Source organism: Acipenser ruthenus, chromosome 17, assembly GCF_902713425.1.
Source record: "Acipenser ruthenus chromosome 17, fAciRut3.2 maternal haplotype, whole genome shotgun sequence".
In the NCBI taxonomy this organism is placed as follows: Eukaryota; Metazoa; Chordata; class Actinopteri; order Acipenseriformes; family Acipenseridae; genus Acipenser; species Acipenser ruthenus.
The window spans coordinates 15,023,123-15,049,511 of record NC_081205.1 but is presented as its reverse complement, the minus strand read 5'-3'; the positions used below and the strand labels follow the sequence as shown (position 1 = coordinate 15,049,511).

The 26,389-nt window shown below is 43.1% G+C and overlaps 1 protein-coding gene across 11 annotated transcripts in view; it reads left to right on the top strand.

Moving 5' to 3' along the window:
- gigyf2 (GRB10 interacting GYF protein 2) overlaps positions 1 to 23,244 on the top strand; it is a 129,256-nt gene extending 106,012 nt beyond the window's left edge. For 6 of the 11 annotated variants that reach the window (XM_034038386.3, XM_058990018.1, XM_058990013.1 and 3 more), the window contains 14 exons: positions 8,293 to 8,403; positions 9,998 to 10,098; positions 11,238 to 11,338; positions 11,542 to 11,691; positions 12,317 to 12,490; positions 12,938 to 13,183; positions 13,280 to 13,405; positions 14,137 to 14,358; positions 16,227 to 16,283; positions 16,624 to 16,832; positions 20,465 to 20,622; positions 20,902 to 21,077; positions 22,273 to 22,414; positions 22,498 to 23,244. In XM_034038386.3, coding sequence (XP_033894277.3) covers positions 8,293 to 8,403; positions 9,998 to 10,098; positions 11,238 to 11,338; positions 11,542 to 11,691; positions 12,317 to 12,490; positions 12,938 to 13,183; positions 13,280 to 13,405; positions 14,137 to 14,358; positions 16,227 to 16,283; positions 16,624 to 16,832; positions 20,465 to 20,622; positions 20,902 to 21,077; positions 22,273 to 22,414; positions 22,498 to 22,565 — 2,041 coding nt within the window. In that variant the 3' untranslated portion in view covers positions 22,566 to 23,244. The remainder of the gene's footprint in view (positions 1 to 8,292; positions 8,404 to 9,997; positions 10,099 to 11,237; positions 11,339 to 11,541; positions 11,692 to 12,316; positions 12,491 to 12,937; positions 13,184 to 13,279; positions 13,406 to 14,136; positions 14,359 to 16,226; positions 16,284 to 16,623; positions 16,833 to 20,464; positions 20,623 to 20,901; positions 21,078 to 22,272; positions 22,415 to 22,497) is intronic. The other 5 variants (XM_058990020.1, XM_058990022.1, XM_058990016.1 and 2 more) reach the window with 4 other exon arrangements.
- The last annotated feature ends 3,145 nt before the right edge of the window (positions 23,245 to 26,389 follow it).

Here is a 26,389-nt window from a genome sequence, read left to right as displayed (position 1 = left end):
GCTGTGCTTCCGCTGTGCTTAGAAAAGATCAGGCAGGACCGGGCCCAGGAGACTGGTTTTCAACCCTGAAAGACCACTGGAGCCTACCGAAACACCGCGACCTGCTCAGTCAGGTGCGGGGGGACGTTGTGGCATCCCAACCCATCGAGCCTGCAGCTGTGTTTCTGGCCCTTGAATGCCACTATTTGAGCTGTCTGGGGCTTTCTAATAGAGTCATTGACAGTCTACAGAATGCCAGAGCGCAATCCACACGTTCCCAGTATGGGTACAAGTGGGGCGTTTTTCATATGTGGTGCCAGCCTAAGGGGTTATACCCAACAACCTGTTATATAGCAGTTTATACTGCAATTTTTACAGGAATCCCCCCTCTACATTTAAAGGTCTGTTTTGGCAGCTATTTCAGCTTGTCATGTTAAAATTGATTCAGTCTCCCCAGGAGCTCATTTCCTGGTGGGGCAATTTTTAAAGGGTGTTTGGTGACTTTGGCAGACTATGAAGGACATTGTCCCCTCGTTGGAAGCTTAATGTGGGTGCTGGAAGTAATATTCAGCAATATTTATCAATGAAAGCGGCTTTCTTGCTCGCTATTACATCTGCTAAGCGGGTGAGTGAGATGCAAGCTTTTTCAGTTGTAAAAGCCTGCTTAATGTTTGCAGAAGCCAGGGCGAAAGTCACACTTTGCACTATCCTGCTTTTTTGCCAAAAACCATCTCAGCATTCCACATGAACCAGACGGTGGAGCTTGAGGCTACTAGAGGTTCTATTGGTTTGGAACAAGAGTGTTAAGGGCGGGCCTTGAGCGCGACCCTCACAGCATAAAATTGGAGGCGCGTTCCCTCTCAGTTTTTTTTAGCCCTGTTACTTGTACTGGGTTCCTCATGGTAATGTGCAAGGTGGCCTAGGCTGAGCTTGTGGCATTCCAGTTGTCTGCAATATTCCTTGTGACAGCTTTGGTATGTCTACCCATGAGGTAATGGTTACATTTCGTACTTGAAAGGGAACGTTAAGTTATTATCATAACCATGGTTCCCTGAAGTAGAAATGTAACCATTAACCTTCAAGATCACTGCGTCCATGATTGCAGGAGTCTTGAAGGGAAAGTGATGATGTCTGTGTGTGCAGTCCAGTTATGCCCACTGGGGCGGGCACGACTGCGCCACAGGCTCTGACGAGCGGTCTTTGTTATATCTATTCAGGTTACAGGGTCTTTAGGAGATAAATACACATGAGTTAATGGTTACATTTCTATTTCGGGGCACCAGGGTTATGATGATAATCTACCTTTTTTTTCCCCGGTGTCTATGGTCTCAATACTGTAAATCTGTAGCACGAGTAAGACTCACAATAACACTTTGGTGTTATGCAAACGGCGTGTTTGTGTTAATTTGCACTTCTAAAAATATAACATTTCTCTAATCACACTTTATTGGTTCAGAAGCTAAGTTAGTTGTTTGAAAGTGGTTTACTCTCACTTAATAATAATTGCATATGTAATTAATGTTATAATCTAACTATATAGTTGCAACCTGGGCATACATCTTTACAAAATGCCTCTTTGAACAGCTTTTGAAGAGGTCAGGGGGGCAGTGGTAACTCCAACTGTAAAAATGTCCCTTATTTAAAACATGCAAAGAATCACTTGCCGTTTCCGATTGTTGTAGTCAATACTAATGTGCGGTTTTGGATTGTAAAAAAAACAGTAGCTTTTTTTTAATGAAACAATGTCACAACAATCTTTTAGTGAGACATTATAGAACCAACACTGATTTTAATGCCTTTGTCTCAGATTATAATTAGACATACTAGTTGAAATACAATGTTTACATTCAAATCAGATGCAACATTTTAATGATAATGTTGCAATACACAACAATAAAGTTGTAAACAACTGAAACTCTCCCCCACCCCAGCCTGCCAGAGTTAGTCTATGCCAGGCTACTAGCTGCTAGACTGGAGCCTTTTATAGGGAATTTAATCAGTTTTGATCAAACAGAATTCATTAGGGGGTGGTTAGCTTCAGATAATATGCGCAGATTATTACACGTAATTAATATGGTGGACACTCGTCCTGAAGCCTGTGCAGTTTTTTCACTTGACACAAAGGCTTTTGATAGATTGGAATGGGATTATGTATGGGTAGTACTTGAACTCTTGGGTTTAGCATCAAATGTATTTCTATGGTGCAAACCCTGTGTGGTGCTCCTCTGGCATCATTCCAGCTGGAGAGAGGAACTCGACAAGGATGTCCACTCTCACCCCGATTTACTAGGCAAAGTACAGTTATCACGCCAATTGAAATAGTTATAGTCTCTTGTACCTCTCTAATATCTCTGTCTCTATTTCCCATGTGTTTGAAACTGTTTGTTTGATTTTAGAAAGCTGGCAGGCTATAAAATTTGCTGCCTCATTAACGCCCTTAACCCTTTGCGGTCCATTTATTAATCGCGCGTCAGGCACGTCAGGTCTAATTAATTTTCACACGCGCAGTTAATTTTAGACGCGCTGTTTAAAAGTATTTTTTTCCAGAGTCAAACGGGTTTAAATGGCCCTGCATATCAACAAAGCACTCACTAGGCATCTCCAGCCCCGCCCCACCCTTTCGTTTGCTATAGCGTTCACCTATGTAAGAAATAAATAATAATAATAATAATAGTCGTACATACCGATCGATCATCTCCGGATCACTCATTTTATCACCAAACTCCTCAATAATGCGATCCAAGTCATTATTTTATTACTATAACATCTCAAAAAAGCTCTGCAAATGTCCGTGTTTTCTGTGCGCTGATTCAGTCAGCCAACTTGTTTACTTACGACCCGCCCCGTTATCTGATACCAGATACCATGTATGACTAATCATGAGATACGCCCTTTTTTTTTTTTTCGACTTGTCTCGGCTCTTGTCGCTCCCACTCGGCAATTGAATGGTTTTCTCTGCTTTTTCCGGAGAAAAAACGACTAGAAACCCGTTTTTTGCGTTGCTATAATGATGTCGGACCCAGTCCGACAAAGGACCTGTGAGGAATAATTGCAATGTCGGACCCAGTCCGACAATGGACCAGAAAGGGTTAATGAGGCAGCAAAAATCACTAGGTTACCTACCATTATTCCAACTGATAACTCGTTTACATACTTGGGTATTCGGATTCACTCCTTATTTCAGAAGATTGTCAAGGATGATTTCAGCGCTCTCATGCAGAACATTAAAGCTGATTTACAAAGATGGGATAGTTTTACAATTTTCTTTACAGGGAAGAATAGCAACAGTAAAAATTAATGTTTTGCCTTGTTTTAACTTTTATTTTTTGTGCTACGCGTGTCCCCTCCTCCTAAATACTTTTGAGTAAGCACATTCCATGATTTCTAAATTGATTTGGGGAGGCAGACGTTCTAGAATCTGACTGACTCGCCTGTAACCTGCCAGATCCTGGATGGACCAGGATTCAAGAGTCCCCTGGTGCTCCATAGAAGCAGCTTTGGTTCAGCCTCGTAGACATTTTTCTATGAGCTTTTGTTCATGGAATTCGTTTTTTTTTTTTTTTTTTAAGTTTCTTTCACGTCCTTCGTAAACAAATCCATTCCTCCGACTTTTAAGAATGATCTAAAAGAAACACCTTCGATATGGGTCACGTGTCTGCAGCTGCGCTCTGCAAGCCGTGTTACTGGAGGAAGCCAATCCACGCAGCAGGAATTATAAACAATGATTTTTAGTACCAAAGAGAGCCTCTTAATAGTAATCGACAGGGTGTGTATTACTGAGTAAACAAAATCGGACCCGAGTGTTGCGTGACAATTTTGCACCGGAAAACCCGTTCGGTATGGGTTGGGTAGACCCGTGAAGACCTCTGATAAGTACCCTCTCCTGGGTTCCTCTATGTATCTAAAACTTAGATCAGCCATGCGGACCTATGGTGTGCCCTGGAATTCACTTTTACTATGTCATACAATGGCAGATTGGATCAAACACTCAGAGTTCTCGATTGACAAACTGGTTTAGGACAGAACACCAACAGTAGGCTTCATTCTTAAAACCTTAATTACGTGCTTTTTGCATGCACAGAATTAAGAGACCACATTTAGGAGTCTCTTTGGAAACACTGGTATTCAATTTCTATTTGGCAAAGTTATTGTAAATAATACAAAATAGTCTGCACTGTAAATGTTTGTCACATTGCCATTTACTTCCCATCTCAGCATAATTCTGTGTGCCATTTACAACATCAAAAACATTAACCTCAAGATGAACGCTATAGCAAACAAAAGGCTGGGGCGGGGCTGGAGATGCCTAGTGTGTGCTTTGTTGATATGCAGGGCCATTTAAACCTGTTTGACTGTGAAAAAAAATACTTTTAAACAGCGCGTATAAAATTAACTGCACGTGTGAAAATTAATTAGACCTGGCGTGCCTGACGCGCGATTAATAAATGGACCGCAAAGGGTTAAAAGGCACTGCATATCAACAGGACACTCGGTACTGCATCTCCAGCCCCGCCCCACCCCTTGTTCGCTGTATTTTTCACATACCTCTTCATAGTAGTGCATACCGATAAATCATCTCCTGATCACTCGTTCTATCACCAAACTCTTCAATAATGCAATAAGTCATTATTTTATTACTATAACATCTAAAAAAAAGCTCTGCAAATGTCTGATTCTTTGAGTGCTGGATGCAGAAGCAGCTATCTTCTTTGTTTTATGTCCGTGTTATCTATTTGGTGCTGAGGTTATCTGGATTCATGAGATACGGCCCTTTTTTTTTCGGCTCCTATTGGTCTTTCTCGGCCATTGAATGGTTTTCTCGGCTTTTTCTGGAGAAAAAACGACTAGAGACCTGTTTTACGTCTTTTTGATGATGTCAAAACGGGGATGTCTCTCACCTCCCTGTTCTGTCCTCCCATCCTCGTCCTCTGCCCTCCCTCCGCTGCTGCTCCTCCAACCCCTCTAACATAATTTCTCTGCCTCTCCCCCCCTTCCACACACTCCCTGGTGCACTCTGGAACTGTCACTCTTCTGCTAACAAAGCTGATTTCATCTCTGCCTTTGCCTCCCACCTCTCGCTCGATTTCCTTGCTCTCACTGAAACCTGGCTGTCCCCTGATAACACTGTTACTCCTGCTGCCCTGTCCTCTCCCTACGTCCTGTCCCATACCCCGCGTCTCACTGGAGGGGGAGGTGGGACGGGTCTTCTCCTCTCCCTCCTTACTCTTTTCTGTCCCCTCCGATCTCACCTCACTCTCTGTAAATACCTTTGAATTTCATGCAGTCAAATTAACCTCTCCCTGTCAACTCCTGCTCATTGTTCTGTACCGCCCCCCTGGGCCTCTCACTCACTTTCTGGATGAACTCGACTATCTACTCTCCTCCCTCCCCTCTCTGTCTACCCCGACTGTCCTGTTGGGTGACTTCAACATCCATCTCTCCAACCCCAGCCACTCTGCTGGATTCCTCCCTCTCCTTCACTCCTTCGACTTCTGTCTCTCTCCTTCCCCTCCTACCCACAAAGCTGGCCGTCAACTGGACCTCACCTTCTCCAGGGCCTGCTGCCCCTCCACCCTCTGTCACCCCCCTGGACCTCTCTGATCACTATTTCATCTCTTTTTCTCTGTCTCTCCCCCCTCTCCCTGCTCCTCCTACCCCCACTGTCACCTCTCGCCGTAACCTCCGCTCTCTCTCTCCCCCTCTGTCCTTGCCTCCACTGCTCTCTCTCACCTCCCTCCTATCGACTCCTTTTCACAACTCTCCGTAGACTCTGCTACCTCCACCTACTAACTCGCCCTCCTTCTCCACCTTCTTGCCCCTCTCAGACTCTGACCTCTCCTCCCTGCTCCAGGGTCACAAACCCACCACGTGTGCCTTGGACCCCCTCCCCACTCACCTCTTTCAAGCTGCTGCTCCTGCTCTACTCCCCTTCATCTCCTCCCTCCTCAACACCTCTCTACTTTCTGGTATCTTTCCCTCTGCCTTCAAAAAAGCCTCTATCACTCCCCTCCTCAAAAAACCTACCCACGACCCCACCTCCCTCCAGAGCTACCGTCCTGTCTCCCTCCTACCCTTCCTCTCCAAAACCCTCGAGCGGACTGTACACCGCCAGCTCTCTGCTTTCCTGTCCAACCACTCTCTGCTTGACCCTCTCCAATCTGGCTTCCGCTCTGCCCACTCCACTGAAACCGCCCTCCTGTCTGTCACCAACTCACTTAAGTGTGCCCGAGCTGCCTCTCTCTCCTCTGTCCTAATTCTCCTCGACCTCTCTGCCGCCTTTGACACTGTTGATCACTCTATTCTACTATCATCTCTTGCTGACCTGGGGATCTCTGGCACTGCTCTGGCCTGGTTCTCCTACCTCTCCAACCGCACTTACCAGGTAACCTGGCGTGGAGCAACCTCCACACCTCACCCTCTCTTAACTGGAGTCCCCCAAGGGTCAGTCTTGGGTCCTCTCCTGTTCTCTCTCTACACCTGCTCCCTGGGCCCCCTCATCGCATCCTATGGTTTCTCATACTATTTCTATGCTGATGATGCTCAGATTTTCCTCTCCTTCCCCACCTCTGACTCCACCATCTCCTCCCGTATCTCTGCCTGTCCGTCTGCTATTTCCTCCTGGATGCACTCGCATCACCTCAAACTCAACCTCTCTAAATCTGACCTCCTTTTCTTTCCCTCCTCCCCCCCCTCCTCTGATCTCTCTATCTCTGTTCCTCTGGAATCTACCACACTCTCTCCCTCTTCCTCAGCTAAGAACCTTGGAGTCACCCTGGACCCCTGCCTCTCTTATTCCCAGCACATCTCCACTCTGGCACGCACTTGCCAAGTCTTCCTGAGCAACATCCGAAGAATCCGACCCTTCCTCACCAACTATGCTACCCAGCTCCTGGTCCAGGCCCTGGTACTCTCCCGCCTAGACTACTGCAACTCCCTCCTGGCTGGCCTCCCTGCGTCCGCCACCCGTCCGCTCCAGCTCATCCAGAACTCTGCTGCCTGCCTGGTGTTCTCTCTGCCTCGCTTCGCCCACGCTACTCCACTACTCCGCTCGCTCCACTGGCTCCCGATCACCGCTCGCATCCAGTTCAAGACTCTTGTACTAGCCTACAGATGCCTTGACCAGACTGCACCCAGCTACCTCCAGACCCTCATCTCTCCCTACACCCCCACTCGACCTCTCCGCTCCGCCTGCACTAGAAGACTAGCTCTACCTCCGCTACGCTCCCCTGCCTCCAGAGCCCGCTCCTTCTCCACCCTTGCTCCGCAGTGGTGGAATGACCTTCTTACAGATGTCAGGACTGCCCAGTCCCTGACCACATTCCGACGCCTCCTTAACTCACCTCTTCAAACAGCACCTGTAGAACTCCTCTGTTTGTATCCTGGGACACTATCACCCTTCATGTGAATTTATTTTGCTCTTTTCTGCCTCCTATTTTACTGCATTTAATCCTGTACTTCAGAATACTGTAATCTGCCAAGTGTTTAACCTGTAGTACTTTGTATTTAATCATATCCTGATGTAACTATCACTGTTATCTGCTGTATTATTGAATTGTGGTTTGTCACACTTGTACTTTGCTTGACCAAAATTATTGTATTTCTTGCTCTTATTGTATTACTTGTATTGTAACACTTGAAATGTATTTGCTTACGATTGTAAGTCGCCCTGGATAAGGGCGTCTGCTAAGAAATAAATAATAAAATAATAATAATGTCGGACAGGGTCCAACATTGGACCGGAAAGGGAAAATTGCAATGTAGGACCAGGTGCAAAGGGTTAAACAGCAAAGATCATGAGCAGCAGAGCGCGCTCTCCATAGGCACAATCGCCAGACGCCTGCTGCACAAACCAGTAATATCAGAGTGGAATCCGCTCAATCAAGCATCCTTACTGTAACTATAACGCCTCTCGTTTTGAACAAGCGTGAACACTCAATTGAAGTACGAGCAGAACTCCAAACCACGTGCTTTTTTAGCACCGCTCTGGAAACACACTCGATTGGCCACAGCACTTCCTACTGGTTTGTTTAATGCATTTTCTGCTCCCATGTTCCACTTAGTCAGAAAAACAAGATTGCAAAGCTGTGATGTTTTTGCATGGTCACACCGAGACAGTATCGCAACATTTAAATAGCTGCCTGTGGCTGCCACTGTGCAGGTTTGTTTCCAGCCCCTTGTGTAAACTCGAGGGCTGTTCTAAGTGACGTCATGAAGGATTTGAATGCAAAGTTGTGCAGAAGTGCTGAGTGCACTGGTGTTTTGGGAGCGTGTTATGAATGAGGTGTAGCAATTCGGTTTGTGCCCTCTTTTCAGACAACAGTATGCCCAGGCTCTGGCACAACAGCAGAAGGCAGCCCTGAGCAATCCCCAGCAGCAGCCCCAACTCCGCCTCCTCCTGCAGCAGTACCAGGCCCTGAAGATGAGGTGAGTGAAGGAGGGAGAGAGCGCTGAGACCCACAAATGTTTCATCTGTAGCCTTTCAATAGTTTGGGGAAGGTGCTTCTGTTACCTTTCAAGTAGGGAATATTAACCATTATAAAATAGGTGTTTCCCTCTGACACCCAAACTGAAAAACTCTATACTAAAGATTCTCACTAGAGCAGGGTGTTGTCAAATATATACACTTTTTTTTTTTTTTTTTTTTTACAGAATCGCTTAAGTAATTATTTCGAGCTGTTTTTCTGTTTATTAGTCTGTGCTGGTTACATCCCACCATGGCCTTTTGTTCTGTGGGAAGTCTGTGGCTCGATTTTAGCTGTTCCTTCCTGGGATCCTAGTACATTAGACTGACTCGCTCCAGTTGGAGTATATAAAAAATTATTTTTCTGTAAATTATTTTTCTGCTGATGCGACGTGACCTGCTCAGTCAGGCGCAGGGCACTCTGTGGCACTCCAACCCATCGAGCCTGCAGCTCTGGCTTTGGCCCCTGACCGGCTACATTTGAGCCGTGTGAGGTTGTCGAACAGGGTGATTTGACACCCTGCAAAATGCCAGGGCAGCCTCCACCCATTCCCAATATGGGTACAAGTGGGATGTGTTCCAGACGCGGTGCTTGTCTCGTGGGTTTGAACCCACAACATGCCCTATGGCAGTTATACTGCAGTGTTAGCAAGACCTTTTTGATGAAGGAAAATCTCCTTCTATTCTAAAGGTCTATGTGGCAGCCATTTCGGTATGCCATGTAAAAATCGATAGTCTCCCCAGGAGCTCATTTCCTGGCAGGGCAATTTTTGAAAGGCACCCGACGGCTTAGGCCACCGGTGAAGGATTTAGTTCCTCGCTGGAGGCTAAATGTAGTGCTTAATGCACTAACAAAACCTCAGTTTGAGCCCATGCATTCATCTGAGCTCAAATTCCTGTCTTTCAACACAGCTTTCTGCTAAGCGTGTGAGTGAAATGCAAGCATTTTCAACCTCCAAAAGCTTCTCATTTTTTTCAGAGGCTAGAACGAAGGTCACTCTTCGTACTAACCCAGCTTTCCTGCCGAAGACCATCTCGGTTTTCCACATTAATCAGTCACTGGAATTGGAGGCTTTTCATCCCCGTCTTTTCCAGTCTGACAAGGAGCGCCAGCTCCATATGCTTGGCGTGGAGCAACTTCTATACCACTAGAGTCTAGCAAGACTCTTTGGTATAGAGTTTTTCAGTTTGGGTGTCTTAAGGGAAACACCCATTTTGTAATGGTTAATATTCCCATTTCAGGGAACCAGGGTTATGATAATAACTTAATGTTCCCTTTCAAGTAGGGAATATTATCCATTACAAAAAATGGGTGCGTGTTTGAAAAGCAGGGGACGATAGAAGCATGACCTATAATGGATAAAGAGAAGGTTGGAAAAAATAACTACCTGCTTCAAGCCTGGTCTCAAACCCCGATGCCATTCCAGATTCTATATCTCAAGCAGCTTTGTTCAGCTGTTCTGAAACTCTCTAACTCTGCTGCAGTCTGTCCAATGCTAGGGGCATTTATCTCAGTGCTGTGGATTGTAACCTTGAGTTTCACTTGCTGTCTTACAGAGCATCGGATCAGAACCTGGTTCCTCCTGTAACCAGGTCCATGTCTGTACCCGATACAGGTTCGGTATGGGAACTGCAGACTCCATCCTCTCAGGCTTCAGGTAATGTTGGTCACATGGACCATGCAAGTATAAAACTGTGTACAGTATCTGTGTAGCTTTGTGGTGTGTACCATACAAAATCCTGTATTTTCCATGAAACCACCTACCCAACCACCAAGTGCAGCACAATCACAACCTACAGTTAAAAAGCAATATTGATCAAGTGAGTCTTCACAAATGTGTGCTGCAACTAGTTGCACAGTTTTGTCTTATTATTATTATTATTATTATTATTATTATTTATTTCTTAGCAGACGCCCTTATCCAGAGCAACTTACAATTGTTACAAGATATCACATTTTTTTTTACATACAATTACATTATTTTTTACACATTATTTTTACATACAATTACCCATTTATACAGTTGGGTTTTTACTGGCGCAATCTGGGTAAAGTACCTTGCTCAAGGGTACAGCAGCAGTGTCCCCCCGTCCCCCCCCCCCTCCGGGTTTGAACCCACGACCCTCCGGTCAAGAGTCCAGAGCCCTAACCACTACTCCACACTGCTGCCCATGTCTACTTTTTCTGAGATTGGCGGGGTGGGGGGGAAATGTAGACAGGACTTTAAACCCTGAATTGCAAACCAGGTTTTGAAAACAGATTGATGGTGTGTAATAAATAGACTCTAGAAACCCAAAAGGTGTGTGTTTTATGCGCCCGTATGAATATGTCAGAATGTGTTGGAATAGCTTGATTCATGCAGGGGCCTGTTATGAGGTTTATTACCTAGTGTTTTGGATTATTACCTTGTGTTTATAATTATAATAATAATAATAATAATAATAAAAAATCTTTATATAGCGCAATTCATGTGCAATACAGCTCAAAGTGCTTTACAAGCAGAATAAAACACAGAAACAAAAGTACAACTATTAAAAGCAGAAGTTATAAGGTTTATTACCTGTGTTTCTGTCGTGAGGTTTGTTAGCTTGTGTTGCTGTCGTGAGGTTTGTTAGCTTGTGTTGCTGTCGTGAGGTTTGTTAGCTTGTGTTGCTGTCGTGAGGTTTGTTAGCTTGTGTTGCTGTCGTGAGGTTTGTTAGCTTGTGTTGCTGTCGTGAGGTTTGTTAGCTTGTGTTGCTGTCGTGAGGTTTGTTAGCTTGTGTTTCTGTTATGAGGTTTCTTTGCTTGTGTTTCTAGCCTGGGAAGGCAGCAGCGTCTGGGATTTACCAGTTGATTCAACAACACAGGCGTCTGCTCCAGAACAACTACAACAACTGGAAAAAGTGAAGGCAGCTAAGGTAAGACCTTTCACTCGCACACACTCTTCTAGTACAACCAGATTCTGAGTGTTTGGTCTTGTTAACCTTTTAGATCTTGCACTTAAGAACACGCAAGCAGATGTTCTTGGTCCATGAAAATGTGAATGCGTGTGTTAGTCCCTGGACTCAATATGTGGTGTATTGCAGTTGGGCACACAGTTACGTGTTACCCCTTGTTCTAGCTGGAGCAGGAGAGGAGAGAAGTTGAGCTGAGAGTAAAAAGGGAGGAAGAGGAGAGGAAGAGACAGCAGCAGGAGGAGGTGCTGCGGAGGCAGCAGCAGCAGGAGGAGGAGAGAAGGCACAGAGAAGAGGAGCTCACACGGAGAAAACAAGTAAGCAGCTCACAGAGAGAGAGAGAACACAATGGTTCCTTTAGCAATCTTGTTATCTGTCGGGGATTGTGCCATTCATACCTTGTACACTGAAAAAACAGAAGTTAATTGAAACTCCTACTTACATAGCCATGTTGGCAACATCTGCAACATTCTGCAAACATAACCTTGATCCATTCCTAATTTTCTTGCACACACCATGTACTGTTGTGGTGGAATTGGGGGGTGACAGGGTTTGAGGAATTCCAGATGTCTTGCCGATTGTTGGAGGAAGAACAAAAGTTGATCATAAAGTTCTGTTGGTGGTTCCCAGTTGTTTGTAGATTTCCCCATTAAAAGCTGCTGGAAATCCTGTAACAGTTACAAGGATTGAAATAAGACTCCTATTATGTAGCAGTTTCACCCATTCCAGGTTTTAATACAAGCTTGACTAGCAACAGTGTGTATGTGACAAGCTCAGGTATGTCTGATTTAAACTCATAGCAAGACCAGGAATGGATCAAACTGCTGTGCAAGGGGAGTCTCATTCCCAGCCTTGTCGTTAGACACAGTAGTATAAGGGGTGTGCAGTGAGAGATGGCACGGTTCCTGGGTTCCAAAGCTAAAACATGCGGTCTCTCCACAGGAGGAGGCTCTCCAGAGGCAGAGGGAGCAGGAGGCGGCCCTGCAGAGGCAGCGTGAGGAAGAGGCAGCCCTGAGGAGACAGAGGGAGGAGGAGGAGAGGCAGCAACAAGAGGAGGCCCGGAGGAGACTGGAGGAGGAGGATAGGAAGCAGAGGGAAGAGCAGCTACGGAAACAGGTGGGGCATGGACATGTGTCCCTGCTTACTGCACCGGGGTTTGGCCCTGCGCCTGGTGGGAGCTGGCAAAGGGAGGTAGTAGAACGGGTGGGGGTGTCTGGTACTGAGGGGGGTGTGAGGTACAGGGGGAACTGGGTGACATTGTGTCCCTCTCTGTGTAGCAGGAGGAACAGTGGAGACGGCAGCAGCAGGAGGAAGCTGCCCGCTGGCAGAGGGAGGTTGTAGAGCGGGTGGGGGTGTCTGGTACTGAGGGGGGTGTGAGGTACAGTGGGAGCTGGGTGACAGTGTGTTCCTCTCTGTGTAGCAGGAGGAACAACGGAAACGGCAGCAGCAGGAGGAAGCTGCCCGCTGGCAGAGGGAGGTGGTAGAGCGGGTGGGGGTGTCTGGTACCGAGGGGGGTGTGAGGTACAGGGAGAGCTGGGTGACAGTGTGTCCCTCTCTGTGTAGCAGGAGGAGGAGCGGAGGCAGCAGCAGGAGGAAGCAGCCCGCTGGCAGAGGGAGGAGATGGAGGCTATGCAGCGGATGGAAGAGGAGAAGCAGCGGCTGGAGGAGCAGGAGCACAAACGCAAAGAGCTTGAGCTGCAGAAGGAGGCCCAGAGACAGCAGGAGCTTGCACGTCAGAGGCAGCAGCAGCAAGAGGCTCTGCGCAGACTCCAGCAGCAGCAGCAGCAGCAGCAGCTGGCACAGATGAAGGTGCCTGCAACAGACAGCGCAGGACTTAGTGCATTTAGTCCTGATTTGTTGAGGACAGGTTCTGATCACAAACCACTTTTCTTTGATTCCCTATAGCTGCCGTCATCTTCAAAATGGGGCCAGCAGTCCAGTGCTGCCGCTCTGCCTCAGTCTCAGAACACTCTCTCACTGGCTGAGATCCAGAAACTGGAGGAGGAGAGGGAGCGGGAGTCCCGGGAGGAGGTGAGAGGCTGGCTGCCACAGAGCACAGCAGTGTCACTCTTATCCTGAGAATTGCCCATACTTCATAAGTCAGGAAACCTGAGAAATTTCTTTAACCAGTCGTGTGTAGTACTGCATATCATGTTTTTAACATGAAAATACATGTTTTGCTGTAAAACTGCATGTTTTGAGACCTATATAGCAAAAGGAAGCATATTAGTAACTGGTTTAAAAAAAAATAAAAAAAACATGAAGCTCTCCATTAGAGTGCTGTTACTTTAAGATACACAGCTGCAGGTGTACGACATTGGTGTGTGTGTGTGTGTGGAAAATACTGAATAAATAACATCACACTGCACACATCCTACTGCATAAACACTACAGCTAACCACTACATATGGACATGCATATCTTTTGACACTTTTTAAACATTTAGGAAATATTAGAATAGCTGGTTTCACAAACCCTGATTAGCACTAGTCCTTAACTTTAGGTTGACCAAGATTAAGATTAGTGCTAATCGGGGTCTGTGAAACCAGCCAATGTTTAACACTTAACACATAAAAACGTGTAAACTATAAACTGTTGACAGCCCTAGCTGCAGCCACTTTATCCTGTGTATGACTCTGAAGAGCTTGTTCAGTGAGGGGCTCCTCTCTCTCTCTCTCTCTCTCTCTCTCTCTCTCTCTCTCTCTCTCTCTCTCTCTCTCTCTCTCTCTCTCTCTCTCTCTCACTCTCTCTCTGCCCTTCAGCAGCGGCGGCAGCAGCAAGAGTTGATGAAGGCTCTCCAGCAGCAGTCTCAGCAGCAGCAGGCTGCAAAGCTGTCGGGTTGGGGGGGCGTTGCCAAGCAGCCAGCCACCACCAAGTCCCTGCTGGAGATCCAGCAAGAGGAGGCACGCCAGGTACAGAAGCAGCACAAGCAGAAACCGGAGCAGCAGCAGAACCCACCACAGAACCGGGCCCAGAACAAAGCTGTGAGTACACACTAGTGCTGCACAAATCCATTATTCAGATTCAACTCTCCAAAAGCAGGTGTTAACAATCAGGTGAGGGTCATTGGGGTTGATTGGGCTAATTTACCATTGCAAGTGAAACAAGTGATGAGCAGCTACTTGGATGTTTCATTTTTTTTTTTTGAGTTTGTGGTGCACAGCAAGCCACACAAATCCAAGCAGCTGTTTCTTCATTTGTTTCACTTGGAATGGTAAATAATTAGATAATGGGTTCATGCAGCTCGAGTACACACACAACCAGACAGACATTACAGTGCAGTGTGAGCCCAACACACTCCTTGTATTTCTGTTTTACTCATCTTTTAATATGTTTTCAGGAAAAAACTATTGCAAGTAATAAAGAATAATTTCCTTGAAGACATACATTACAGAGATGCCGGATGTAGATACCCACAGGGGTAAAACTGTTTTTGATTTGCCGTATCTTACATCAGGAACCATAAGGATTTATGGTTCCTTTTATTTTAACCTTTTCAGGACCAAGCATTTTTCAGTGGGATGCTCCCCCAGGACCAGGCACTTTTTGGCCTATAAAAATTCACTAAAAAATCAATTTTTTACATGTATAAAAATGTGTTATTCTGTGACACTAGGGACCTTAAAATACTTCCTGCAAGTTTTCTTGAAAAATATTGATGTTTGGGCAGATTACAAGACATTGTTTCGCCTGAGTGATTGCAATGTTTTATTCTTGGGGTCTTTATAAGCAATAATGGACACTACTCTCTCTTTTTTTATTTTTTTTATTTTTATTTTCTAAAAATAAATATTTCTAAATTTAAATTGTTACTCATTTCATTATCAGTAATAAGGAAATAAAAACATACCTGATACTTTGTTATTTAAATAGTATATGGTTATATCCACTTGTTTCTTTATATTCATAAATGTTGTAAAAACATATGTTAAAACACATGTGACAGAATAAATGTTCTAATATAATAAGTCAAGTGTTTCCCCTTTTTTTTTTTTTTTTTGGTTGCTCTTTTTCTGCTTTTGTCTCTGCGACTGCTGTAAACTGTCTCCGCCCTTTAGACACTAAAAACTGGTGGTCCTGTAAGTCTAAAAAATGAAGTGCTTTTTTTATCATGCTATTTCACACGATCACAGGCCTAGAAGCCCACTTCAGTATGATCCCGGTCCTTAAAGGGTTAAATCCAAGTTTTAAATAGTTTTATCGCTTCGTGTGTTTGTTTTTTTTTAAACCCAGAAACCTGACCCTGAACTGATGTGATTCTGCAACCACTTTATCAGGAATTCAAATTTGTAAAACCCCCCCAAGCTATAAGTGAATAGATTTGGACCCAATGAGTAAGTCTGAGGGAGAGGAAATTCATTGATCTCAGATAGACATTGAGAGATGTACTATTCAAATTCTCTAACATACTTTAAAACAGAAAGACTACAGGCATGCGAGTGGGAATAAAAACAACCCCACATGCTTCAATATCACTCATCCGAACTCAGTCACCTGTCTGAGCAATCACAAATGTCTAGAGGCCCCACAGCCCTCTGTCTTTGATGTGAGCCCTTGTGTGCTTGATGATGATTTTCTTCATGTTTTAACAAACATCCAGTTTCCCCAGAAGGGGGTTAATGCATTGTGTGTGTTTGAGAGGAGTTCAGGTTGACCTTGCTGCATTGAGAGAGTTTGGCCTCATTCACTCCAATTAAGGCTGAAGAGGGACTTGAAAGCTGTTCCTGTTCCTGCTGTTCTCAAGCAGCAGGACAGCCTGGGCTAGAGATTGGGGTGGGGGAGGGAGAGGGGAAATACAACATAATGAACCCTAAAAATAACTGTTTCATTTTCCTGACCTATTTGTCCTCAGTTGGAGGGCCAGCTGTCTAACCTGAATTCCTCCAGTGGAGCCGGTGCATTTCTGCAGGTCAGACATGCCCGTCTTGCTTTGTGTTGCAATGTCAGTGTTCACAGGAACTGCTTTACAGACTAGTCTCCCAAGTGCTGCAGAATAGAACATCACAAACATGAAGTCACCCAAAGCACCTCTATTTAGTGTATTTGGACATCACTTGGAAGTAATTAAATAAAAAATAAAGAGATTATACATAGTGCTTAGAACCAGTTCCAGTAGCTAGTACCCTGTTTGGTGGCTTTGTATTGTAATGCCACTCCTCAGCCTTTGTCCTCTCCCCCTTGGTACACACTGCACTGTGCAGAAGTGTTTTGTGACTCCTTCCCTTACTCTCTGGCCTTCTTCCTTACAGAGCAGCATCAGTAACTCTGTGTGGGGCTCCGTCAGCAACAGCCACAGCAGCCCTCAGTGGAGTGTTGACGTGGGCAGCAGCAGCATCTGGGGCAGCGCTCCCAACAGCAAGAACTCCAACATGGGCTTCTGGGACGAGGCTGCCAAGGAGGTGGTGCCACCAGCGCGCAACTCCACGGCCAAGAGCAACAAGAGCAACGCCAACCTGAGGTACAGACCATGCACCGCCACTTAAGAACATAAAGTTTACAAACGAGAGGAGGCCATTCAGCCCATCTTGCTCGTTTGGTTGTTAGTAGCTTACTGATCCCAGAATCTCATCAAGCAGCTTCTTGAAGGATCCCAGGGTGTCGGTTTCAACAACATTACTGGGGAGTTGTTTCCAGACCCTCACAATTCTCTGTGTAAAAAAGTGCCTCCTATTTTCTGTTCTGAATGCCCCTTTATCTAATCTCCATTTGTGACCCCTGGTCCTTGTTTCTTTTTTCAGGTCAAAGAAGTCCCCTGGGTTGACATTGTCTATACCTTTTAGGATTTTGAATGCTTGAATCAGATCACTGCGTAGTCTTCTTTGTTCAAGACTGAATAGATTCAATTCTTTTAGCCTGTCTGCATACGACATGCCTTTTAAACCGGGGATAATTCTGGTCGCACATCTTTGCACTCTTTCTAGAGCAGCAAATATCCTTTTTGTAGCGAGGTGACCAGAACTGAACACAATATTCTAGATGAGGTCTTACTAATGCATTGTAAAGTTTTAACATTACTTCCCTTGATTTAAATTCCACACTTTTCACAATATAGCTTCCCCACATTGTCTAGATGAAGACATTTCTGAGTCAACATAAACAAACTCCTTGGTCTTTTTCATAGTCCTTCTTCAATTTCAGTATCTCTCATATTATATTTATAATGCACATTTTTATTGCCTGCGTGCAGTACTTTACACTTTTCTCTATTAAATGTCAATTGCCATGTCTGCCCACTCATTGTCCCCACAGGTATTCCCTAATTGAGAGCGGTCACCCACCGGCCCACAGACTTTGCATTATGCTTTTCCACCATTGCCATTGCTTCCACTGTGCTTGGAGAAGATTAGGCAAGACCTGGCTCGGGTGCTCTTAGTAGCCCCAAAATGGCCCATGAGGACCTGGTTCTCAGCACTGGCACAGCTCCTGTTCTGCTGATTTAGACGCGGAGCACTCTGTGGCATCCAACCCCAACAGTTTGCTCTTGGGTGTTCGTCAACCACTCACTCTTGTGTTCCTGGGGTAGTTAACCACAAACCTTATTTGAACTTCTGATGTCACATCCCGAGGTTACTCAGTGTAACCTTGCAGCACATATACTGCATGAGGGCCCTACCTCACTGTACTGTGGACCATATGCGTAGACCCTTAATCGGTCTTCGGCCAGAATGTTAAAAGCTGTTTTATCTTCCTTTTTAGCCAGTGCTGCAAGTCCTGTACTTGCGACTGCTTGGGTATTGTCACCCTGGATAAGGGCGTCTGCTAAGAAATAAATAATAATTGTATCTCATTCGGTAATGGTTACATTTCATGATTATTATCATAACCCTGGTTCCCTGAAATAGAAATCTAACCATTACCCTTCAAGGTCACAGCATTCACTCCAACACAGCAAGCCTGAAGAGAAAATGACGCAGAGTCTTATGCGTCGGTCATCTTTTATCTCCTGGGGGCGGAGGCGCCACCTGATACACATACGGGGCTCTTAAAGGAGCAGCTTTGATATAAGTGCTTGGGTAATTCTGGTTATAAGAGATATATCCCATTCAGTAATGGTTACATTTCTAGTTCAGGGAACCAGGGTCATGATAATAACCTAATGTTCTAAATAGGGCTGTCCAATTAATCGCACTTCTGCGATTTAGCGTGTTAATTTCTTTGGAGATTAATTTTTTTAACAAGTGTTAATTGCGTGTTTGTCTATTTCTTGATGTTTTTCCTTTTTTTTTTTTAAACTTATTTTTGTATTGATACACTTTTTATCAGCATCTAGTTTGTTTGTGCTCTGCGCTGATTGCTTCCAGATCGTGACTTCCCTGTTAGAGGGGCAGGGATTGGGGAAGTGTGTGCACAAAAAAAACTAAAAAAAACTCCCGCTTTTATAGAGGGTGTCTGTCACAGTTGATGTGAGGCAGTGATATGTCATGTAACAAAAGAATCATACCGAACTTAGCATTGCCTGTTTTTCACAGAATATTCCTACTGCAGGTACTTTTTTTTTTTTAAATACATGCTTATATATTTACATATCGGTGAATAAAAACGTTTTTGGTATATTAATGCTGATGGTCTATACATTACAGGTGTAGTACGCTCAAAACACATTAAAAACACACTACGTACTTTCAAAACACTCTACCGTACATTTAAGTTCAAAGCATTTATGTTAATTTACAGTTATGGTATTACATTTGTATATTCCCCAAACGTTTTTTCAGCTAAAGCTAACTGAATTAACCAACATAACAGTTTACTAATCGAAACTGCAACTGTACAAACGTACTATATATCAAAATACGGAGAGTTGAAATGCAAAGCAAAAAAATACTAGAATTAACTATATACACATTTAATACTTGATCCAGTAACACGCACACGCACAGTACATTGGAATCAATGGGTAACGGAGGACCTTCTTTCAAGCATACTGGTTATTTTGCTCCAAAAACAACAATCATTCTTGAGGGATTACAAATGTTTGCTACACAAACCATTGTTTAATATAACAAATACTGCTGTACTTGTTGTTGACCTTCCAAAAACGTAACTCCTGTACATTTTGAGGGTTAGGGTTAGGGCATTAGTGCATTAGTTGGCCATCTGTAATGAAAAAATGCTGGCATTGTCTCCGAATATTAGCCTTTCCTCCACTGTTCCCTTCTCATTGACGAAATAAAACTAATAGGCTAAATGTATTAAATGTAGCTGGCTTTATTTATTTAAGCAGTTATTAGAAAATTTGTTATTTGGGCGTCCTACACCAGGACCTGAAAACGTATCCATTCATCTCAACCTGACAAATACTGTGTAGCCAAAATAAATAATAGTCATGTATAATAATGTTCACGTGTGTGTTTTATATATACAGTTTAACGTGGTTTAAATTACATTAAAACACTGAATGTTCATACCTGCAGATTGATATAAAACATTAATGGATTTGTCAAAGAAAGTGTTCTGTAATATGCCAGCAAGCCAGCACAACAAAATGAAACGGAGAGCAATGCCTATGATCTGTCTAATGACTATTATATATATTTTTATAAAATATATTATATATATTAAAGGAAACTGATAAGAAAATAACGTGTACGAATAAACAGACCTAAAAATATGTTTTCAAACAGGATTTAAACGATGCAATTGAGCTGGCATTCCTGATATGAATTGGGAGCAAGTTCCAAAGACGAGGGGCATTATAATTAAATGCCCTGGCTCCGACAGAGTTCAAACGAATTTTAGGGACTGTCTGAAGATTAGCATTTTCCTATCTTAGGGAACGACCACAGGTCAGCAGATCTTGAAGATTAGGTCCAAGACCATGTAAGGCCTTCTAGGTAATAAGAACATTTTAAAATAATAATAGCATCAGTAATAAAACAAATGAATGAGATGGATGCCGTAATTGTATCAATTTAAATGTGATTAAAGCCAAGATTTAAGATTTTTTTTTTTTTTTTTTTTTTTTTTAATAGCTTGACATCCCTAGTTCTAAACTTAAATATTTTAATTGAAGATAAAAAGCTGTTTAATTTGAAAATACCTTTTCCTTTGTGAGATGTGTTTGTCTGCTGACCCCTCTGCTCTCTGTAGCAACTCGTTGGGAGTGAGTGCCCGAGCCAGTAAGAAGGTGGAGGAGGAGGAGGAAAAGCTGGTGAAGCTGTTCCAGGGGCTGAATAAGACGCAGGATGGCTTCACGCAGTGGTGTGAGCAGAGTCTGCATACTCTCAACACAGCCAATAACCTGGACGGTGAGGGCTACCTTTATACTGAACTTTATCAAACACAAAGGCATCTTGCTCATAGATTACCTACCTTTACTTAGTAATAGCAGCTAAACAATTCATTGTTAATAAATATTGTATACAATTAAATGACCTAAGACTATCAGGATGTGAAAAAAAACTTTTAGTTGAAGACAGTGGCCGAAGGAATGGGGGGATTGCTGGAGAATGTGTGGTTTCTGTATTTTGGAGCTCTCCGCATCTTTAATCCCAATAGTAATAACTTCTACCTTCTCCCCTCTGTAGTTCCTACATTTGTTTCTTTCCTGAAAGAGGTGGAATCTTCCTACGAGGTCCATGATTACATGAGAGCCTACCTGGGAGACACGCCTGAGGCCAAGGAGTTTGCCAAGCACTTCCTGGAGCGCCGTGCCAAACAGAAAGCCAACCAGCAGCAGAAACAGCAACTGCAGCGGCAGCAGGCGAGTCCTAGAGGGGCCCTGACCGTTCACTTCAGAGAATGGAGAAGCATGTCAGAAAAGCTGTTATGAAGGACAGAGCTAGATACTTTCATGACCTCCTTTTTATACAGTGAATGGTTACAATCTGTGCTAAATATGTAGTCAAACATGCTTATGACAACTACATTGAAATTAATATAATTGGAGTCGATGGGGCACAGGCTTCTGATAGTATCAATTTGGTTATCATTTGGACATATCCGTCATATGACCTGATTTCCACACCACATATATCATTTGGGGAAATAGGAGAGTAGGATTTTTACAGGTTTGCTGTATTGTATTATTTTCCAAACCTCTAGTAAATCTAAGCAAACTTTCCTTGGCTAGACCATCCACACACATAGTAAAAAAGGGCAATTTCTTCAAAGTCTAAATACGCTTAGAAAAACAAGGCAGTGACATGGGCTCCCCCGGCCAGTTACTCATCTAAAGCAAGTCTGGCAAGCTGCTTCCATTCTACAAATAGGTGATGTCCATTAACTACATGTTTCCCTCACTGATCACCAGAAAGTCTAAAAAATAAGACAATTTACATTTTATGAGGGAGAGACACTTGCAAGCATGCAGTAATGTAATCCAGTGTGGATTCAGTAACATTGAGTTGTTGTTTTTATCATAAAAATACTGATGTTTGAGGAGGAAGGAAAGAAATGCCTGAAGTGTAAAAAATGATTTGCAACAAAAACATTTACCATATAGAAAGTTTAATTGAACACTGAAATGATTGAACTGCCAATATTTATCAGCATAGTTAATAATGTGCATATTTTAACGGGCACAACTGTTGGCTACACTACTTGCATTATGTCTCCTAAAAGGCTGAAGAAATTGGAGAAATAATGAACATGTTTATAAAACTAATTACATTGAGCAAAATTAGTCTGAAATATCCAAAAAAGAATCATGTAGCCTAATTGTTTTTGAGAGAAAATAATTGTGTGGGGAAATTGGGTGGCCCCAACCAGCTACCTCAGACTTGGTAGCTTAGGCTGGTAGACATACAAACTAGACTTAAACAGCAGTAGACTTGGACAGTGTGGTAAAACCAAAAAGGTTTTAAACCAAGGCACTGCCGAACCCTCAGACAGTTATCAGTTGACCTAAATAGTTGTACTGTTTTGCCGTAACCGATAATTAGTGTCTTCTGTTTTAGGATTCGGTTTGGGGAGTGAACCGAAGTGAGGTTCAGACGATCTTTCAATCGAATCAAAGCTCCATACAGCAGTTTGAGACGGTGCACTCGGGGAAGAAAAAGAAAAAACAGAAGATGGTACGAGCAGACCCCAGCCTGCTAGGTAAGGGATCACCTTGAGCAGGACTGATGTCATCTTCGGTCTTGCTCAGTCTTTGACCATTTCCCCCTCCTTTCTCCATCCAGGATTTTCTGTAAATGCATCGTCGGATAGATTGAATATGGGCGAGATTGAGACCGTGGAGGATTGTTGAGGAACCACAGGCTGCTGCCGACTCGCCGCCTATTTCTGTTCTGAACAGCTGCCATTTCAAAAGCATCCTTGTAAAGCAGCAACACTTTGTTTTTTTTTGTTTTTTTCCCTTGTTTATTTAGTTCTTCAAAAACCTTGTTTCCCAATCTCCACAGTCATCCACCACAACTAAGTGGCCACAATACAAAACCCTGCTGTGAGCACAATGGGGCCCGTGGTGGTGGTTAGAGCTGAGGACTGGGAGCCAGAAGTTGCTGGTTTTGATTTCCAGCTCACTCACTGTGCATCCCCTGTGAGACTGCTACTGCAGTCCCAGCAGTTTCATGAAACCACTCGGGAAAAGAAAACATTTCCTGAAACTACGTCTGGAATTACCCTTGCATTCTATTTATTGAAATCTTTCTGTCTGGCCTGTTTATTATTATTATTATTATTATTATTATTATTATTATTATTATTATTATTATTATTATTTTGTTTTTTATTCCGTGTGTTGCCTCCCTGTTCCACCAGTTGTTCATAGGATACAAGGATCTTGACTGTTAACATGACAGTAGATGTCCTGTTTTAAGGGCGTGTTCAACAGTTCCAAGTAGTTGTTCATTTCTTGTAAAATACTAGTCGGTTTAAAGAATAAACTTTGAATTCTGCAACTGTAATATAAAATTACAACAAACTGATTTGAGTCATGTATTTTTTTCTTAGACTGTTCTGACTTGTGTGTTGTTATTTTTCTGTCCTCCTAGCAGTCTGTTTAACAGCAGCTCTCTGCCTTTGTGTACATGATACACCCCCAGTAGAGGAATGGTGTGTGCAATTGGAAAAGGTATTGTTCATTTTCTATCTGCAAATTAGATTGATTTTCCAAAATGGAATAAAAAAAGATTTCATTTGGAAGGACACTTGGGAAATGTCAGTTGACCTGGTAAGCGTCTCTTGAGTCTTGGTAAATGTGTTTTCTTCACAAAGATTGAGGCTGGTGTAATGCAGTCGAGGTTCGCAATGTCACACAAATATAAAGGAATGGAAATAGCAGAGTTTACAAAATATTGATAAGACAAAATAAAGATCTTGGTTGTGTGGTAGAAAGCAGCAGTGACTTTTTAGCTTGTTTGAAATGCAAATCCATTACCACACAATAATAATAATAATAATAATAATAATAATAATAAATATAGCTGCAAGCAGCAATGACCAGGGGTCAAGTGCCAGACCATGTGACCTATGACTATTTCCCCTGTGGCATAGCACCCCATTGGCGGGCAGCAGTGTGGAGTAGTGGTTAGGGCTCTGGACTCTTGACCGGAGGGTCATGGGTTCAATCCCCGGTGGGGACACTGCTGCTGTACCCTTGAGCAAGGTACTTTACCTAGATTGCTCCAGTAAAAACCCAACTGTATAAATGGGTAATTGTATGTAAAAATAATGTGATATCTTGTAAGTCGCCCTGGATAAGGGCGTCTGCTAAGAAAGAAATTATTATTATTATTACTAGTCATTCAGGGCCTTGTAAGTTAACCGCAAAATCTTAAAATCAATTCCATAGTGCACAAGGATTCTGGGTGAAATACCTTTCAATCCTTGTTTTATTATGAACAAAAAAAGTAGCATGTTACTCCCCAGAAATTGTTCTGCTTTGCAGTGGCAATTCAAGCAGGCTCTCCTGGGCCACATGTGCAGTGGAAACAAGGTTGTACAGCAGGCATACCTGCAGTTACTGTAGTTAGACTACTTGCAAACACTTTGTTCTGTTCCCTGACCCTCGCTCATTGTTCTCCAGAGTCTGTGTTAATGATTGTCTGACATCTCACGTTGAAAACCAAAGGGAGTGCTGGAAATAGCCTCATTTCAGCAAACCTTTTTGAGCAAATACACCTTTTGTAGCGTCCACGTGAACTTGTGCTGTTTTTGGAGAAATGCAACAGCGGAGATATGCAGCCATGGCAGCAGTCTCTTGTAATTCTGTGTCATGCGTGTTTTATAGGGTGCTGTGCAATAGGAGACAGTGTGGTCCATTGGTTAAAGAAAAGGGCCTGTAACTAGGAGGTCCCTGGCTCACATCCCAGCTGACTCATTGTGTGACCTTGAGCAAGTCATTTAACCACCTTGTGCTCCGTCTTTCAGGTGAGACATTGTAAGTGACTGTGCAGCTGATGTATAGTTCGCACACCCTAGTCTCTAAATTGCCTTGGATAAAGGTGTGTGCTAAATAAACAAATAATATGAGAAACATAACTATCAATTATTTGTATTCTATTTTCAGGTTCTAAAATAACCTTAGAGACAAATATAGATAAAGCTAATGTATCATGATACTCAAAATAAACAATCTAAAAATATTTAAGAATTTGAAAATAGAATACAAAATAAATAGTTCAATGTTTTTATCTAGAATGTTTCAAATTGCAGTTTGAACTACTAACAATTTTAAATGAGGGGGCTGCTGCTTAAAAAGGTAAAAAAATTGAATTTATTCAGTCTTGAACAAAAGATTACGCGGCGAACTGATTCAAGCATTCAAAATTCTAAAAGGTATTGACAATGTCAACCCAGAACTTTTTTGACCTAAGAAAAGAAACAAGGATCAGGGGGTCACAAATGGAGATTAGATAAAGTGGCGTTCAGAACAGAAACTAGGAGGCACCTTTTTTTTTTCTTTACACAGAATTGTGAGGGTCTGGAACCAACTTCCCAGTATAATGTTGTTGAAACTGACACCCTGGGACCTTCAAGAAGCTGCTTGATGATATTCTGTGATCAATAAGCTGCTAACAACCAAACGAGCAAGATGGGACGAATGGCCTCCTCTCGTTTGTAAGCTTTCTTATGTATCCTCACGTAGAAACACTTTTGGTACAATACACTTGTGAAAGGGGAAGATTCTTAAGAAAAAATGAATTAAAAAGGGATTTGATTGATTTAAATAAAATAACTACAGTTGACTAGAAAAAACTTAAACCGAGGTGTAGACTTGCATATACGTCCAAAAATATGTATGAAAAGATTTGAGAGCCTCTCCAGTTACCTTTCAAGTGTGAAATGGAACCATTACCAAATGGGATATACAGTGCCTTGCGAAAGTATTCGGCCCCCTTGAACTTTGCGACCTTTTGCCACATTTCAGGCTTCAAACATAAAGATATGAAACTGTAATTTTTTGTGAAGAATCAACAACAAGTGGGACACAATCATGAAGTGGAACGAAATTTATTGGATATTTCAAACTTTTTTAACAAATAAAAAACTGAAAAATTGGGCGTGCAAAATTATTCAGCCCCCTTAAGTTAATACTTTGTAGCGCCACCTTTTGCTGTGATTACAGCTGTAAGTCGCTTGGGGTATGTCTCTATCAGTTTTGCACATCGAGAGACTGAAATTTTTGCCCATTCCGCCTTGCAAAACAGCTCGAGCTCAGTGAGGTTGGATGGAGAGCATTTGTGAACAGCAGTTTTCAGTTCTTTCCACAGATTCTCGATTGGATTCAGGTCTGGACTTTGACTTGGCCATTCTAACACCTGGATATGTTTATTTGTGAACCATTCCATTGTAGATTTTGCTTTATGTTTTGGATCATTGTCTTGTTGGAAGACAAATCTCCGTCCCAGTCTCAGGTCTTTTGCAGACTCCATCAGGTTTTCTTCCAGAATGGTCCTGTATTTGGCTCCATCCATCTTCCCATCAATTTTAACCATCTTCCCTGTCCCTGCTGAAGAAAAGCAGGCCCAAACCATGATGCTGCCACCACCATGTTTGACAGTGGGGATGGTGTGTTCAGGGTGATGAGCTGTGTTGATTTTATGCAAAACATAACGTTTTGCATTGTTG